Raw genomic sequence first — 17,646 nt, 5'->3', positions numbered from 1 at the left:
TTGATTTTGTAGTTTCTTGTAGAGTGTCTTTTATGTGCCTTCTTATTTTGTCATCAGTTATCCATGTTTGACAAATAAGGAGCGAGTTTTGCCCTGTCTTCTACAGTAGAAGATTCACTGGTGGTGCCGTATAGTATGGATGGTGGACACATTTGTGGGACATGGGAAACCCTGTTAGTAGTTGGCACCCCTTTCCTGTGTATAGGGAAGTCAAAGCAACCCGATATTTTAAACTATTGTGGTGCGAGTGTGAACGGACAAGGCCACTCTGAAGAGCAGCTTAGCACCTGTGCCTCCGTGCGTCCTACAGCAGTCACTCTCAGAAACAGTCCCTGGGCAGCAGTCAGCGACATGGGGCGCTTGTTACGCGTGCACACTCTGGGGACTGGGCCAGTCCGCGTGTAGGTTAAGGTGAGAACCCCTGGCCCAGAGACGCCCTTGCATTGTTCCCCAAGAAGCACTTCAGCCACGGTTTGTCCGCAGCATCTCCCCTCCTCTTTCCAGCTGCCTTGGGAGCTTGGTCCAGTTATTAACTCCATCTCAGTGATAAAGGATTGTGCCGGCAGCCACAGAGCTCGTAAGAGATGGAGCTGGGACTTGAGCTCTCCTAATTACAGTGTGGTCTTTAAGACAGAGAACCTCAGGGCACACTGGCTCTTTGCGTCTTAATGGGTTTGCGGAGAGTCCCAGGCGGGAGCTTTCGCTGTGTGTTGAGGAGAAAGGTCTTTTTTTTTTTTTTTTTTTTTTTGAGCGAGGTGGCCATAGGCACTTTCCATTTATTACTGCGTTCTATCTTTGTGACAGTTCTTTGATCTGAATTTATTACCCCACAGATAAGGACTCGAGTTCTGAGAAGTTACATAATTTGCCAAGACTCACACAGGCCATGGTTGAGCCCAGGCCTATCTCCAAGATACATGCCTTTTCTGTTGTAGCCATTTTCCTTTGCTTTTTGCCTAGTTGAGTTTAAAATCTGTGTATCCAGGAATCATGAATTAGAACATGAACTTCCTAGGTTATATATGAGCAAAAAGACAGGTGAGTACAGGAGAAAAATGCCTTAAGGTCCCCTAGAATATCACATGAAGGACAGTGAGATGATAAAATTTAAAAATAAGGGCTGACGATGTGGTGTTGTGGGATAAGCCTCTGCCTGCAGTATTGGCATCCCATACGGGCACCGGTTCATGTGCCGACTGCTCCTCTTTCGATTCATCTCTGCTATGGCCTGGGAAAGCAGTGGAGGATGCCCAAGTGCTTGTCCCCTGGGCCCATGTGGAAGACCCAAAGGAAGCTCCTGGCTCCCAGCTTCTGATCAGCCCCGCTCTGGCCATTGTGGCTATTTGGGGAGTGAACCAATGGATGGAAGACCTCTCTCTGTCTTTCCCTCTGTCTGTAATTCTACCTATTATATAAATAAATAAAATATTTTTAAAAAGTAAGCCTCTTCTGTTTTTTCTTCCCTGATGTGTAACACGGTTTTTCAAACTGAAATATGACTGATCAGTGATCACAAAATCATTCTAACGAGTCAACCGACTTTCTTAAAAAATAACACCAAGGGGCCGGTGCTGTGGTGTAGTGGGCTAAGCCTCCTGCAGAGCGTGCATCCCACATGAGCGCCAGTTCTAGTCCCAGCTGCTCCTCTTCCGATCCAGCTCTCTGCTATGGCCTGGGGTCGAAGAAGATGGCCCAAGTGCTTGGACCCCCATACCCGTGTCGGGGACCCAGAGGAAGCTCCTTGCTCGTGGCTTCAGATCGGCCCATTTGGCCATTTGAGGAGTGAACCAGCAGATGGAAAACCTTTCTCTCTGTCTCTCTCTCTCTCTTTGTCTGTAACTCTGCCTTTCAAATAAAGAAATAAAATCTTTAAAAAAATTTTTAAAATATTAAATTTCCAAAGGGATATTTGTTCTTTCTCAATTAAAGAGGAACATTTGTTTTGTTTTCTTTGGCATTCTGAACATTTCTGGCATCACAGTTTGTCTGGATTTGGCAAAGAAGAGGAGATCCTGGGACTGCTTATTGGAACAATAATCATTTTGTGTCCTCTGAACTAATACTGCAAGGTCTCCAGTGGTAGGAGTTTGGGACGGTTCCAGTGCACGCATGAAGCCATGGCTTGAGCAGTGCTCCACTTCTGGAATCTTTGTAACGAACCTTCTCAACCTTTCAGGTGAAAATCGTGGCGATGAACGAGAACATCATCCTCAGGTCGGCCCTCGATAAAAACCTGCGGAGTGCGGTGACGGCGGCCTTCCTCATGCTCCCCGAAAGCTTTTCCGAAGAAGACCTCTTCGTCGAGATCGCCGGGCTCTCCTACTCAGGTCAGTGCCGCCAACGCCCGCCCGTTCTGCAGGAAGGAGACCGCCGCTCTCCCACTGCCCGCTCTGCCTTGGGGTGGCAGCGAGATCGGCTCCCAGGCCGGATCTGCCTTCGTGACCTGCCTCCTGCCTCCAGGCTCTCCCCTCCACGTCACACACTGTCTCCAGTCATGTCGCTATTGTTATTCCTCCTTTTTTATTTCAAAATAATTTCAAACCTAGAGAAGAATCATATAGAAAATTCGCCAGATGGACCAGTTGTAACATTTTACCTTGGTTGTTTTCTTACTCCCTTTATGTTGAGAATTTTCACTCCACCACCTGCATCTGAGTGACCTGGAGGTTTGGATGAAACTTAGCCTGCTAGGCCCTGCGTCCAGACAACTGGCTGAGTAGGTTAGGGAGAGGCCCAAAGGTCTGTATTTTTATGAATTCCGGGGTGATACCGGTACTCCTCCAGGATCCTAACTTGAGAACTGCTGCTCTCTGTCCCTGTGAGCACACTGAATTTTTTTGTTTGTTTCTGATAAGTTTGAGAGTAGGTCACATGTGTCATGCGCCCTGTAAGCAAGCCATCTTCTTCAGCTGTGTCTCCCGAGAAGAACGTTGTGTAACAGAATCGCAGTGCAGTTACCGAGTTCCGGGAAATGGACCCTGACCCAGTGTGGGTATGGAACTGACGATCCGTAGTCCAAACGTCAGCCATCCCAGTAATGTCCGTTGCGGCATTGTTTCCCCTCAAGTACCTGACACAGTCAGGGATCATATATTATGTTTAGTTGCTATGTCTGTTGTTTATTTTCTGATTTTATTTTCTATTCGTTTGAGAGGCATAAAGACAGATAGAGAGCTCCTGTCTGCTGGTTTACTTTCCACATGCCTTCAACAGCTGGGGCCAGAGCCAGGAATCAGCTACCCAGTCTCTTATTTTTTTAAATTTTTTTTTAAAAGGCAGAGTTGGGGCTGGCGCTGTGGCTCACTAGGCTAATCCTCTGCCTGCGGCGCCAGTACACCAGGTTCTAGTCCCGGTTGGGGCGCCGGATTCTGTCCCGGTTGCCCCTCTTCCAGACCAGCTCTCTGCTGTGGCCCGGGAGTGCAGTCTAGAATGACCCAAGTGCTTGGGCCCTGCACCCCATGGGAGACCAGGAGAAGCACCTGGCTCCTGGCTTCGGATCAGCGCGGTGTGCCAGCCGCAGCATGCCAGCCGCATCAGCCATTGGGGGGTGAACCAACGGCAAAGGAAGACCTTTCTCTCTGTCTCTCTCTCTCACTGACCACTCTGCCTGTCAAAACAACAACAATAGCAACAACAAAAGGCAGAGTTGGGATGGAGGTTTTTCATCAGCTTTCTCGCTCCCCAAATGGCTGCAATGGCCAGAGCTGGGCCCATCCGAAGCCAAGCGCTTTCTAAACCTCCCCCATGTGGGAGTGCAGGGGCCCTAAGTTTTGGGCTGTCTTCCACTGCTTTCCCAGGCCATCAGCAGGGAGCTGGATCAGAAGCAGAGCAACCCAGGACTCAAACTGGTGCTCACATGGGGTGCCTGCACCGCAGGCAGCAGCCGTGCCCTGTATACCACAATGCTGGCCCCCAGGAACCCTGTCTCAAGCCATCGCTGCTGCCTTCAGGATCTGCATTAGCAAGCAGGACACTGGCTTGGGGAGCCAGAGCCAGGAATCGAACCCAGGCATTCTAATGTGGGACATGGGCACCTTAACCACTCCGCCATATTTCCACACCGTCTTTTTTTTTTTTTTTTTTTTTTGACAGGAAGAGTGGACAGTGAGAGAGACAGAGAGAAAGGTCTTCCTTTTGCCGTTGGTTCACCCTCCAATGGCCGCCGCAGCCGGCGCACCGCGCTGATCCGATGGCAGGAGCCAGGTGCTTATCCTGGTCTCCCATGAGGGTGCAGGACCCAAGGACTTGGGCCATCCTCCACTGCACTCCCGGGCCACAGCAGAGAGCTGGCCTGGAAGAGGGGCAACCGGGACAGAATCCGGTGCCCCGACCGGGACTAGAACCCAGTGTGCCGGCGCCGCAAGGTGGAGGATTAGCCTGTTGGGCCACAGCGCCTGCCATCCACGCCGTCTTTTAATCCAGGGCACCTCCTCACATGTTTGAAGTCTACAGATCGGTGATGCTTGCCCCTGAAAAGCCATGTTTTCTTTTCCCGTATGTGTAAACTGCACAAAGATCTTCCAGATGCCCTGTTTCTTTTCTTTTTTTTTTTTTTTAAGATTTATTTATTTATTTGAAAGAGTTAGAGAGAGAGAGAGAGAGAGAGAGAGAGATTGGTCTTCCATCTGGTGGTTCACTTTCCAGATGGCCACAATGGTCAGGGTTGGGCCAGGCAGAAGCCAGGAGCTTCTTCCAGGTCTCCCATGTGGATGGCAGGAGCCAGACACCTGGGTCATCTTCCACTGTTTTCCCAGGCCATTAGCAGTGAGCTGGATTGGAAGTGGAGCAGGCAGGACACAAGGCAGTGACCATGTGAGATGCCCGCATCACAGACAGTGGCTTTACCCACCACACCAAAACACCGGCCCCCTACATCCTGTTTCATATCAGGCATGTATTCGTATTGGCATGTATTATTGATTCCTGCTCTAACCAGTCCTCACCACGATGGCTCCACAGTGATTGTCCAGCTCCACTTCTTCTATATTGAGAAACAGCTTTCCCTTCATCCCCATTCATTAGCTCATTTGTTTATTTGTCTAAATGTTCACGACCTCTGCCTTTCAACCAGAGATGTTAGAGGCTCCTTACGGGAGAGGCAGTGGCCGAGAGGATGGAGCCTGTGTGCCCAACCCTCGCTCTAACCAGAGAAGTCACATTTATGTCTTTGCCATAGTGAGGTTCCCTGTAAGATTTCCTTTACCAAAAAAAAAAAAGTCTGCTTGTTTTTATAAAGTTTGAAAACCTTTGTCTTAAGTATATAACCTCTTTCCCAATTTCTTTTTTTTTTTACTTTTTTTTTGACAGGCAGAGTGGACAGTGAGAGAGAGAGACAGAGAGAAAGGTCTTCCTTTTGCCGTTGGTTCACCCTCCAATGGCCGCCGCGGTAGGCGCGCTGCGGCCGGCGCACCGCGCAGATCCGATGGCAGGAGCCAGGTGCTTCTCCTGGTCTCCCATGGGGTGCAGGGCCCAAGCACTTGGGCCATCCTCCACTGCACTCCCTGGCCACAGCAGAGAGCTGGCCTGGAAGAGGGGCAACCGGGACAGGATCGGTGCCCCGACCGGGACTAGAACCCGGTGTGCTGGCGCCGCAAGGCGGAGGATTAGCCTAGTGAGCCGCGGCGCCGGCCTCTTTCCCAATTTCTAAGTATGAGTCAAAGAACCCGGTGCTCAAAACATTACAAAAGCAGTTAACCGATTGTCTGAACCCCAGGACAGATAAGGTTTCATGGAAACTCAGTGCCGTAAAGGACCGAAGAAAGCTGGTTCTGCAGTCTCCCCAAAACGTGTGCAGCGCGGCTCCAGCTGTCATTGCAGCACTGGAGAGGAAGGCAATGCAGTAGCCTTCCCAGCTTCCCCTGGCTCTCCAAAGAGGGCGCAGGGCAAGGTGGCGTTGCCACGTATTGGAACGGGTGGGCCTATGAGCACCGGGGAGGGTGTCTGCCTCCGCACTCCCCTGGACAGAGATGAATCTGAGGAAGCCTTGGGGGGTGGTCTGGTGTTGGGTGGACCCTGAGCGTTTTCTGTAAGGGGTGAACACTGAAGCCATGTCGAGTAGAGTGACACCATTGCTCTCACCTCTTGGCGCGTTGGTGCAGAACGTGCTGCCCGTCTTTAGCTGGTTTTGCAAGAAGTAAAGAATGGAGGATGGGAGGGCCTGGGCCCCGCAGGTGGATCCCCATCTCACACTGTCTGAGACTCTCTTCCTTCTCTCATCCGAGTCCTGCCCCAGGCCATGTGTTGAAAGGCAGGTTTTCTTCCTGCTTTTCTAGGCTTCTGAGAAACCCATATCTTTGACTCGATCAGATTCTATCCTTCCAGTAAGCCGCTCACGTTTCCCCAGCCCTCAGAGTTTTCCACAGTTGCAGTCACCTGCCAGTCTTTGTCGTTGACATTTTCTGTCCCTGTCCACTGAAGAGAGCCTCTGTGGTCCCTAACCAGGGAAGCTGGGCATTTCTTCTGGAGAGGAAAAGGGGTGGGAACATGCTGGGAAAAGGAAGTTGCTGTGTGTTCCCCAGGCCGGCTTCTGCCGTTGCTGGAGAGGCCAGGTCTCGGGGTGTTCCCATAGTGCTAATAACCCCTTGCACTTTATATAGTTTCACAGGGTCATTTTGACTGCCCTGGGGCCTGTGTTCACGGCAGCGTTATGGTCAATGAAGGGTGAGAAAGGAGTAGGTGGAGGGTGAGAGCCTGCAGAGTTGGGGAGGAGAAAGCTCTCTAATCCCTCAGTCACTCTTAGAAGTCAGCATTTAAATAAACTGGAAAGAAGCACCAGATGAATTTTTTAAGCGTCACCTTGAACTTTCTTGTTTAAGTACCAGCTATTAAAATGACTAATTTAGGTAACGATCCTGATTTAACATTGATCAGATGAGTCAGCAGCCCATACCCTCAAGAACTGAAGATAGAATCTGTTCTAAAGAACTCCCGTTAATAACCGTGAGTGGTCATGGTGAGTCAGTGGCAGACTTCAAGAAACAACACGTGGGAAAAGGCTAGGGGGCGTGGAGAAACGCGGCTTGTTTGGTAAAGGAGCACTGGACGGGGTGAAGCCCATGGCTTCCTGGGTGTCTGCAGCTATTCCCAGTACTTTTTTTTTTTTTTTTTTTGATGTATTTATTTTACTTGAAAATCAGAGTTATTGAGAGGCAGAGAGAGGGGAAGAGAGAGAGAGGGCTTCCACCCACTGGTTCACTCCCCAATTGGCTGCAACAGCCAGAGCTGGGCTGATCCGAAGCCAGGAGCCAGGAGCTTCTTCCAGGTCTCCCACGCAGCTGCTTTCCCAGGCCATAGCAGAGAGCTGGATTGGAAGTGGAGCTGCCGGGGCTAGAACCGGCACCCGTATGGAATGCTGGCCCTGCAAGCAGTGGCTTTACCCACCACGCCACGGTGCTGGCCCCCTCTCAGTACTTTTTATGTGATAACCAGTTCAAGCCTCACAATAACTTTTTGATTTGGGTGCTGTATTCTCCATTTCACAGATAAGAAAACTGATAGTGTTCAGAAAATGATTGCTGGTTTTTTTATTTTTAATGTTATTGTTGTTGGTTTCATAGGATTTCCTCAGGTTGAGACCCCTGAGGGATTTTCTGCTTGATCCTTCAGTGGTTGATGGACACTTAGGTTGGCTGCATTTGTCACTGTTTGGATGACCCCACTGTGAATCACTTTGTACAGATTATTTTGTTAGGGGAAGAGGGCAAAGGGGCACGAGCTTTCTTGGATATGTTCTTCAAACTGTGTTTTCAGCTGTAAGAATCACAAAACAAGGGGCTGTGACACCAGCATTCCATGGCGGAGCGCCGGCTCCAGTCCTAGCTGCGCTGCTTCCCATCCAGCTCCCTGCTGAAGGACCTAGGAAAGCAGGGGAGGATGGCCCAAGTGCTTGGATCCCTGCCACCCCATGGGAGACCCAAATGGAGTTCCTGCCTCTCAGCTTTGGCCTGGCCCAGTCCTGGCTGTTCACTCCTACTCCAGCTCCCTGCTAATGCACCTGAGAAAGCAGCAGAGGGTTGTCCAAAAGCTTGGGCTCCTGTGCCCATGTGGGAGACCCTGTTGAAGTTCCTGGCTTTGGTCTGGCCCAGCCCCAGCCATTGCAGCCATTTAGGAAGTGAGCTAATGGATGGAAGATTTCTTTCTCTGTCTCTCCTTCCCTGTAACTCTGCCTTTTAAATAAATAAAAATAAATAAATCTTTTTTAAAAACAATACTTAATAAAACGTGGACAAATCATGCCTGTCAAAATTAGCAAAGTCCGGGGCCAGCACTGTGGCATAGCAGGTAGAGCCGCCTGCAGTGCCAGCATCCTATATGGATGCTAGTTGGAGTCCCAGCTGCAGTTCCCATCCAGCTCTCTGCTGTGGCCTGGGAAAGCAGTGGAAGATGGTCCAAGTCCTTGGGCCCTACACCCGTGTGGGAGACCTGGAAGAAATTCCTGGCTCCTGGCTTTGGATCGGGGCTGCTCTGGCTGTTGCAGTCTTGGGAGTGAACTGGCCAATGGAGGACCTCTCTCTCTCTCTCTTTCTCTGTCTCTCTCTCTCTCTCTCTGCCTCTGCCTCTCTGTAACTCTGCCTTTCAAATGAATAAATAAATATTTAAAACAAAATGAGCAGAGTCCCTGGATCAGGTGGACTTAAACTTGACATCTCCAGTTCGCCTAGCCCTTTAAGGTCTTTATAGAGTGAGAAACACCCTGGAGCAGTGTGGAATGAGAGGGGATGGGCTGCATTCAGGCCAAGCTGTCCCAGCACAGACTCAGCTACTTCTAGGAATAAGACAAAGCAGGGAGGAAGTTGTCAGTCCAGTGATTCTTGGAGGGAAAAAACAAACACGCAGGGGGTACCAGCACTTTTAAAGTGTGAGTAAACATCCCCACGTCTGGGTTCAAGTAGAAACCAGCACAGAAGCTTGTTCCCCAGAGCGAGCGGTGTGCAGAGCTGCTGCAGTGGCTGTGCCCCCGGGGGCCGAATCGGGGCTGAGCTGCGGGTCAGGGCTGCCAGTGTCCGTGATCTGGAAGCCTCTTGCTCTACTTGGCCAGTCCACCCCTAGCTGGAGCCCGGGCCGGGACTCCGTGTGCTCAGCAGTCACTTGCCCGTCTCTGAGAACATAACGCTCCTGAGGGCCATTAAGGGTTAACAGTACCTGCTGTTCTTGGCTTGCCTGTTTGCTTTTGAGAGTCCTGAAGTCCAGAGAAGCCACCGTGGCCTGGGTGTCGCGTAGTCTGTGATGCTGCAGTCCCAGAGCCCTTGATCTCAGCCTTTCCCTGTCTCTGAGGGCCTGTGGTGCTGGCACCACCCCCTGTCGTCTTCACACGCGGGTGCTCCCCATCGCCGTCTGCAGTCCAGCCTAGCGTGGCTGTGGTTTGTTCATGGCTCTGTCTCTGGTCTTTATTCGACCACTTGAACCAGGAAGGGGGAGTTTTTGTCTTGTTCTGCTCCCACACTCACCCGGTGCCCAGCACATGCAGGGGGAGTGGATACCTGGCTGCCAAGTCCGTTCCTTCGGGAACCACTGCAGTGCCCCCGATTCCACCCTGTGCCCCTCGGCAGTCGTCCACTGTGTGCTCTATGCAGTGTAAGAGAGGAAAAACAAGGAGGAGCTTCCAATATTGCATGAAAAATGTGTATTACGAAAGAACTGTGTGTGTGTATCTTAGCGAAACAAACTTACCTTTTAGCTCCATTGCCCACACGCTTTCCGCAGTTCCGGCGGGGTTTGTGCCACCAGTTGTTTAACCCCATGCTCGTCCAGATGTGAGTTAGTGCACCTGAGTGTCTTCTGCAGCTGTGGAGACACTTCTGAGAGTGCATTTTGAAGGGCACATTGTGTTGCCTCCTAGATATGCCACCCCAGTCATTTTTATTAAAATAGTTATTATTTTGTCCACTTGCAAAAGAATTAAGTTGGACCCCAACTCACAGCGTATGCAGAACTAACTCGGAATGGATCACAGATGTAAGACTTAAATGTAAGAGCTACAGCTGTAAGACTCTTTAAAGACTGCCTTTGGGTTAGAGAATGGTTTCATAGGTCCCAGCACCTGCAGTGCCAGCATCTCATGTGAGTGCCAGTTTGATCCTGGCTGCTCCACTTCTAATCTTGCTCCTTGTGAATGGCCTGGGAAAAGTAGCAGAGGATGGCCCAAGTGCTCGGGCCCTTTTCATCCATGTGGGAGACCCAAATAAAGCTCTTGGCTTTGGTTTATCCCACTCCTGACTGTTGCTGCCATCTGGGGAGTGAACGAGTAAGTGGGAGAGCTCTCTCCCTCTCTATCTATAACTTTGCCTTTCAAATAAATAAATGTAAAAAAACTAGTTTCACAGATAAACACCAAAAGCAAAAGCAACAAAAAAAGAATAGATAAAAGGGACTGTATAAAAATGTAAAACTTGGGGCCGGTGCCGTGGTGCTGTAGGTTAATCTTCTGGCTGCGGCACCAGCATCCTGTATGGGCACCGGTTCTAGTCCTGGCTGCTCCTCTTCCAATCCAGCTCTCTGCTGTGACCTGGGAAAGCAGTGAAGGATGGCCCAAGTCTTTGGGCCCCTGCACCCACATGGGAGACCAGGAAGAAGCACCTGGCTCCTGGCTTCGGATCGGCACAGCTCCGGCCATTGTGGCCATTTGAGGAGTGAACCAACGGAGGGAAGACCTTTCTCTCTGTCTCTCCCTCTCACTGTCTGTAACTCTACCTCTCAAGTGAATAAAATAAAATCTTTTAAAAAAATTTAAAACTTTTGTGCTACAAAGTATAACAGGTTAATTCTCTGCTTGTAATGCTGGCATCCCATATGGGCGCTGGTTCTAGTCCCGGCTGGTCCTTTGCCAATCCAGCTCCCTGCTAATCGCCTGGGAAAGCAGTAGAGGATAGCCTAAATACTTGGGCCCCTGCATCTGAGACCTGGAAGATGCTACTGGCTCCTGGCTTCGGATCAGCCTAGCTCTGGCTGTTGCAGCCATTTGGGCAGTGAACCAGCAGCTGGAAGACCTTTCTCTCTGTCTTTCCCTCTCACTGTCTATAATTCTACCTCTCAAATAAATAATAAATAAAATCTTTTTTTTAAAGAAAGTATACCATCAGCCGGCACCATGGCTCACTTGGTTAATCCTCCGCCTGCAGCACTGGCATCCCATATGGGCACCAGGTTCTAGTCCTGGTTGCTCCTCTTCCAGTCCAGCTCTCTGCTGTGGCCCAAGAAGGCAATGGAGGATGGCCCAAGTGCTTGGGCCCTGCACCCACATGGGAGACCAGAAAGAAGCACCTGGCTCCTGGCTTCGGATTGGCATGGCTCTGGCCATAGTGGCTATTTAGGGGGTGAACCAACAGAAGGAATACCTTTCTCTCTGTCTCTCTCTCTCTCTCTTATTGTCTAACTCTATCTGTCAAATTAAAAAAAAAAAAAAGTGGCCGGCGCCGTGGCTCAATAGGCTAATCCTCCGCCTTGTGGCGCCGGCACACCAGATTCTAGTCCTGGTTGGGGTGCCGGATTCTGTCCCGGTTGCCCCTCTTCCAGGCCAGCTCTCTGCTATGGCCTGGGAGTGCAGTGGAGGATGGCCCAAATGCTTGGGCCCTGCATCCCATGGGAGACCAGAAGCACCTGGCTCCTGCCATCGGATCAGCGCGGTACGCCGGCCACAGCGCTCCGGCTGCAGCGCGCCAGCCGCAGCAGCCACTGGGGGGCGAACCAACAGAAAAAGGAAGACCTTTCTCTCTGTCTCTCCCTCTCACTGTCCACTCTGCCTGTCAAAAAAAAAAAAAAAAAAAAAAAAAAAAGAATTCTTAGAATACAGCAAAAATGCAGATAACCCAAGTTGAAAACATATGAAGGATTTGAAGAGACATTTCTTCAAAGAAGGAATGTGGGTGGACAATAAACCATGAAAAACGTTCAACATGAGCGGGCACTGTGGCATAGCAGGTTAAGCCACTACCTGCAGCGCCAGCATCCCGTATGGGTGCTGGTTCAATCCTGGCTGCTCCACTTCCTGTCCAGCTCCCACTGATGCATCTGAAAGATAGCCGAAGATGGCTCAAATGCTTGGGCCCCTGCACCCACGTGGGAGACCCGGATGAAGCTCCTGGCTTCTGGCTTTGGCCTGGCTTAGCCCTGGCTCTTGTGGCCATTTGGGCAGTAAGCCAGTAGATGGAAGATCGATCTCTCTCTCTCTCTCTCTCTCTCTCTCTCTATTCTATCTCTAACACAGCCTTTCAGATAAATTAATTAATTGTAAAAAAAAAAAAAAAGATGCTCAACATCTTTTGGAGCCAATCAGAACCATAGACTCCTCGTTCTGCCCTCTTCAGTGGGTGTAATAAGCATTCAGGAGAATGTGGAAAAACTGGAATCTTCATTCACTGGTGGTGAGAACATAAAATGGTCCAGGTATTTGGAAAACCAGTTGGGCAGTTTCTCCAAATAGGAAACTGAGTTATCATGTGGCCAGCACTTCTGTTCTTAGTTACAGATCCCAGAGAATTGAAAACACGTCCACCCAAAAACTCACACGTGTCTGTTCACGGCAGCGTTATTTATAGTAAATCGTCAGGAGGTGGCCACAATGCACAGGTGCATCGCCTGGGGAACAGGTAAATAAACCTGGGCCATCTACACCATGGAGTGTTACTCGGCCATCAACAGCAAGTGCTGTGTGCTGTGTGCACCACGGTGAGCCTCGGACATGTTTTGCTAAGGCCATAGAAGACCCCGTACTGTACGATACTGTGCATATAAAGTGTCCAGACGAGGAACATCTGCAGGGGCAGAAGGTCGCGAGAGGCAGAGGGAATGCTCACGGGTACTGGCTCACCCGAGGGCGCGCAGTGCAGATCGGAATCATCGCTGCACAGTTCTGTACATAAAGACAAAAACAAAAATCATGGAATCGTACACTTTAAATGGGTGAATTAGACCTCAAGAAAGGCTATTGTGAAAGTTATAAAGTGCTTACCATGTCAGCATCTTGTTTGGGCTGCTCTCCTTACCCGTGACCCCACAGGAGCCTGTACAGAACCGCTTTATCCATGTCGCTCTCTGCCTGGGCGGGCCTTGTCTCTGTATCTCTGGTGTCTAGCGCAGCTCCCAGGACTCAGTCACTACCCAGACAGTCATTGAACTGAAAAGAAAGCAGTGCTGAGGGGAGAGTTTATTCTCATCCGAGGCTTGGGGATTCCTGCCCCGTCTCCTCTGTGTACGTGTCAGCATCAGTCAGAACTGCTTTGCTGCTTACAAAGCTTAGCTCACTTCAGTCCGAAGGCCCCATTTTCCAGAGAATGGAGACGAACTCGGGAAGATGAGGTAGCTTTACTCAGCTCACCCTGGGACGTTACCAGACCTGAGAGCCAGGCCTCTGTGCTGGGGGAGCCCCTGCGTCCCCACCTTCATGGTCGGGTCCCTGACTGCTGGAGGCATGCCTGGATCCAGCCTCCGAGTTGGTCTCCTTTCAGAGTCAAAGAGAAATTCTCCTTTTGTGTGCCCGTCCATCGTATTTCACTGGCAGTTCTCAGAGTAGAACAGTCAAGGGCTAAAACCATCAGTAGAGGCATAAATCAAAGTCAGCAGTCAATCTTTTCCAGTCCCTGTGTTTTATGGCAAACATGTCTCTGAAGGCAGGAAAAATCGACTCTTGGGAACAGATGCCGATTCGTGCTGTGCACACGGTTTTATTCCTCCGGTCCTGAAGAAACAGGCAATCAGCCTGGACGCTCACCCTCCCCGTGGCCAGGCGCCTTCCTCCGCGTGGCAGCTGGAGAAACCCAATTCAGCAGCCAATTGTTTCCGTGCCTCCGTGAGCTCAGCGGTGCCCAGGGAGCTGGGATACAGAGCGGGATTCGCCCCAGCCCTCGTTCTCAGGGAGGCCCGAGTGTCCTCCAGGGCCTGGGGTCACAGCATGCATTTGTTCTTTTAGGGGTCTCCGGATGTGTTTGCTTTCCCTGCTCTCAGAAAGTTGCTAAGATAGAACGTTCTTTTTGCAGAATTCTCCGAGAGAGAAGGAATAGCACAAATGTGCAGACCTAAGGTGATGCAAAGTGGTCTTTCACTTCAGGATCGGCCCCATCAAAAGGTGTTTCATCCCTTCAGAGATTGATAGGATCCATTCATAGTCCCTGAGTGAAGGTGTAAGGGCTGACACGACCAGGAGTTAACCCAGCCAACTTATAATTTACCATTTTAGAAATTTGAAAATGTTTGTTTAAAGATTTATTTTATTTATTTGAAAGGCAGAGTTACAGAGTGGGGGCAGGGAGAGACAGACATAGATCTTCCATCCACTGATTCGCTCCCCAAGTGGCCTTAACAGCTGGAGCTAGGCCAGGCCACAGCCAGGAACTTCATCTGGGTCTCCCATGTGGGTGCCGGGGAACAAGCACTTGGGCCGTCCTCTGCTGCTTTCCCAGGCACATTAGCAGAGAGCCGGATTGGAAGTGGAGCAGCTGGGACTGGAACCTGCACCCATATGGGATACCGGCATTGCAAGTGGTGTCTTAACCCACTACACCACATCACCAGCTCTGCCATTTGTAGTTTTTAGGAAGTATTTTCTTTTTCTTTTTCTTTTCTTTTCTTTCTTTCTTTCTTTTTTTTTTTTTTTGGAAATGCAAAGAGATAGAGAACTTCATCTACTGGTTTACTCCTAAAAAGCCCACAGCAGCCAGACTGGGCTAGGCTGAAGCCAGGAGCACATAACTCAGTCTCAGTTTCCCATGTAGATGACAGAGACCCAAGTACTTGAGCCATCACCTGCTGCCTCCCGGTGCGTGTATTAACAGGAAGCTGAGGGCTGGTGTGGTGGGACAGTGGGTTAAGCCGCCACCTGGAGCACCAGCATCCCATATGAGCTCCAGTTTGAGTCCTGGCTGCTTCACTTCCCATCCAGTTCCCTGCTAATGCACCTGAGAAAACCACGGAGGATGGCCCAAGTGCGTGGGCCCCTGCATCCACATGGGAGACCCAGATGAAGGTCCTGGCTCTTCGCTTTGGCCTGGCCTAGCCCTGGCTGTTGCAGCCATTTGGAGAGTGAATTCATGGATAGAAGATTGATCTCTGTCCCTCTCTCCTTCTGCCTTTCCTTCTCTTTCTGTCACTTTGCCTTTCAAATAAATAAACCTTAAAATAGCAATAAAGGGATAAATAAACAGGAAGCAGCCTGCAGTATGAGATGCAGGCCTCCCAAGTGGTGTCTTAACCACTGAGCCAAACACCCACCCCACTACGATTTTATTTTAAAATATGTCAGTTCTAAAAGAGGAGCAAATGGAGGAGACTCACAAAGTAAAGTACACTAGCCCTCCAAAGTGCCATCACTCTGACGGTGGGAAGCGCCGCACGTGAGTCTCCTCAGCTGTAGAACTGGGGTAACAACAGTCCTGCTTTATGGGGCTCTGCCAGGACTTAGGAAGCGTGCTCACGTGAAGCACGCCCACAGAAAACCTGTAGTAAATGTGCATTTTACTAAACCAAAAATAGCCATTTTTATAGAGTCTTTTTCTGTTTTTTTTTTTTTTCCAGGTTGTGTTTCGCTGTGCTCTTGTATCCTTGTTTCTTATTGCTCAGCACTGCCTGATTGTTCTCCACCCTGCTGTGCGTACTGTGAGGTCTGATGGTAGCGTGCTGTCCCCTGATAGGTGTGGGTGTCCCGACATAGCTTATCCATTCCCCTATTGTTGGGCATCTGGGTTGCTTCCATGATGTCAGTATTCTAAGTGGTGTTTCAGTGAACAGCTTTTTCTATGTAATGTATTCCCTTCCTGGGAAATTGTAGGCAGGTAACTGAATCTCTGTGTCTTTGTTGCCTTCTGTGCTACACGGGGATAGAACACTATGTACCTGAGAGGGTAGCCGTGAGGATTAAATGAGGCGGGACAACAGAGCACTTGGAACGGTGCCTGGCAGCTACTAAGTCAGCACCACCTCTCCGTCTCACGTTTCCTCTGAATGTCTGCTCCTGGTTGCTTTGTTCAGGGGTTTCTCGGCTCACTGCTGTCCAGCAGGGTCTTATCAGTTTGTGATACTGGCAGCATTGCGTGAAAGGGCCAGTTTTCCACACCCTTGTTAGCAGTGATGTAGGTTTCAGCCATGTAATTCCCCTTGCCTTTAAAATAATGGTGACAAAGCACATTCGCCCACCGGCGAGCGCCTGTTGTGTCGGCGGCTCACCTGTGCTTACCCTCCTGCACGCTGAGACCTCACCCACACCCAGGCCAGGTTCCAGAGGCGGTTTGAAGCCCGTTTCCCTGAAACTCGCAGCCCCCAGCTGTGTTCCACAAAATCACAGTGTGAGTTAGAAGACCCAGCATATTTTACCCCTGACTGAAGTGTATCCTGTTAGGCATCTCTGTATCGTTGTTGTTGTTGTTGTTTTTCCAGTACAAGTCAACAGTTGGGTCTAAGAAAATACATTGTGCGGGTCGTGACCTCAACGATCCCTTCCCACTCCAGAGGAAAGACAGCAGCCAGGGCAATGCTAGGTCCTCGCTTTCCCCGTTTACACCTGTTTTCCTGGAGTAATTATTTATGGCGCTCTGTTCACCCTTGAAAGGAACCTGGTTCAGGTGACAGGTTATGTCACCATGCAGGGCTCCCCTCCGCAGCCGGGGTGTCTGCCTGCCTGCACCTGCCACGCCCCGCTCCCCGGGCGGCTTGTTGCCTGTCCAGCAGAGGTTTCAGGCACAGTGCTCTCTCCACAGGTTATCAGGGAGGTTGTCCTGCCTCTTCTGAACTCACCTTACTGCAGCAGCCATGCACTCGGGTGTCCCAGGGGATGCCTCCCCTCCTTCCATGTCTGACTGGTGATTGTCAGCCGCATAGGCAGCCCATGAAGTCTGCTTGTTGTTCCTTCACAAGTTTTGATTTTGCAGCTCAGTTCATCCATTGCACAGGCAACTGCAGCGTTCTTCATTTGTCACCACTTGACAGTTTCTAAAGTTAAATCTGCTTTCAATTTCGTCTCATGTGTCACCTGCAGCTCATGAGGGCTTTTAACGCTCACTGCTCCCGCCCTTAACCAGATGTCATAAGGTTCATTGTATGCATCAGGCGCCTCAAAATCCTGCATGGAAACACAGCCAACAGGTCGAGGTTGAGGAAGCAATGGCAAGGACACGTCTAGAATGATGGCGTGCGACTCCGGTCTCCGGGATCGACCACAGGCAGGCTCGTGTTGAGAAGATGGACGTTTCTAAGTGTGGAAGCTTCTAGCTGGGAAAACAAAAGTGAAATATGCTTCTCGCTAGTGACTGCCTTGTGGACTGAGGTCTCTGTGTCTTGACTGGCATCCAGGACCTTGCTGCCTGGTCTCCTACCTAAACGAGGTTCCGTATGCCTGAGCCGCGTGTTCAGGGATTTAAGGAGGAAAAGCAAGTCTTCTCATGAGGGCTCCTGCCAGGTTGAATCTGTTCAGCGACAATTTCAGGCTGTAGCTCATGAAACAGAGTGGGAGTTGCTTTTTTGTTTTTGCTTTCTAGGATTGGTTTATAGGAAAAGAGATCTTCCATCCTCTGGTTCACTCCCACAAATGACTGCAGCAGCCAGGGCTGGGCCGGGTCAAAGCCAGGAGCCTGGAACTTCATCCAGGTCTCTGAGCAGTCACCTGCTGCGTCTCAGGCTCCTTACCAGGAAGCTGGGTCACAGCCGAGCAGCCAGGATTTGAAG

General features: G+C 50.4%; 1 protein-coding gene across 3 annotated transcripts in view; it reads left to right on the top strand.

Annotated features, from left to right (window-relative positions):
* The window catches only part of TAMM41 (TAM41 mitochondrial translocator assembly and maintenance homolog), a 59,300-nt gene that overhangs the window by 14,075 nt on the left and 27,579 nt on the right, over positions 1-17,646 (top strand). For all 3 annotated transcript variants that reach the window (XM_062200077.1, XM_062200078.1, XM_062200076.1), the window contains one exon: positions 2,177-2,327. In XM_062200077.1, the coding sequence (XP_062056061.1) occupies positions 2,177-2,327 (151 nt within the window). The remainder of the gene's footprint in view (positions 1-2,176; positions 2,328-17,646) is intronic.

The sequence above is a fragment of the Lepus europaeus genome, chromosome 9 (genome assembly GCF_033115175.1).
Source record: "Lepus europaeus isolate LE1 chromosome 9, mLepTim1.pri, whole genome shotgun sequence".
In the NCBI taxonomy this organism is placed as follows: Eukaryota; Metazoa; Chordata; class Mammalia; order Lagomorpha; family Leporidae; genus Lepus; species Lepus europaeus.
Note: the sequence above shows the minus strand (reverse complement) of the source record. Positions and strands in the feature narration are given on the sequence as shown.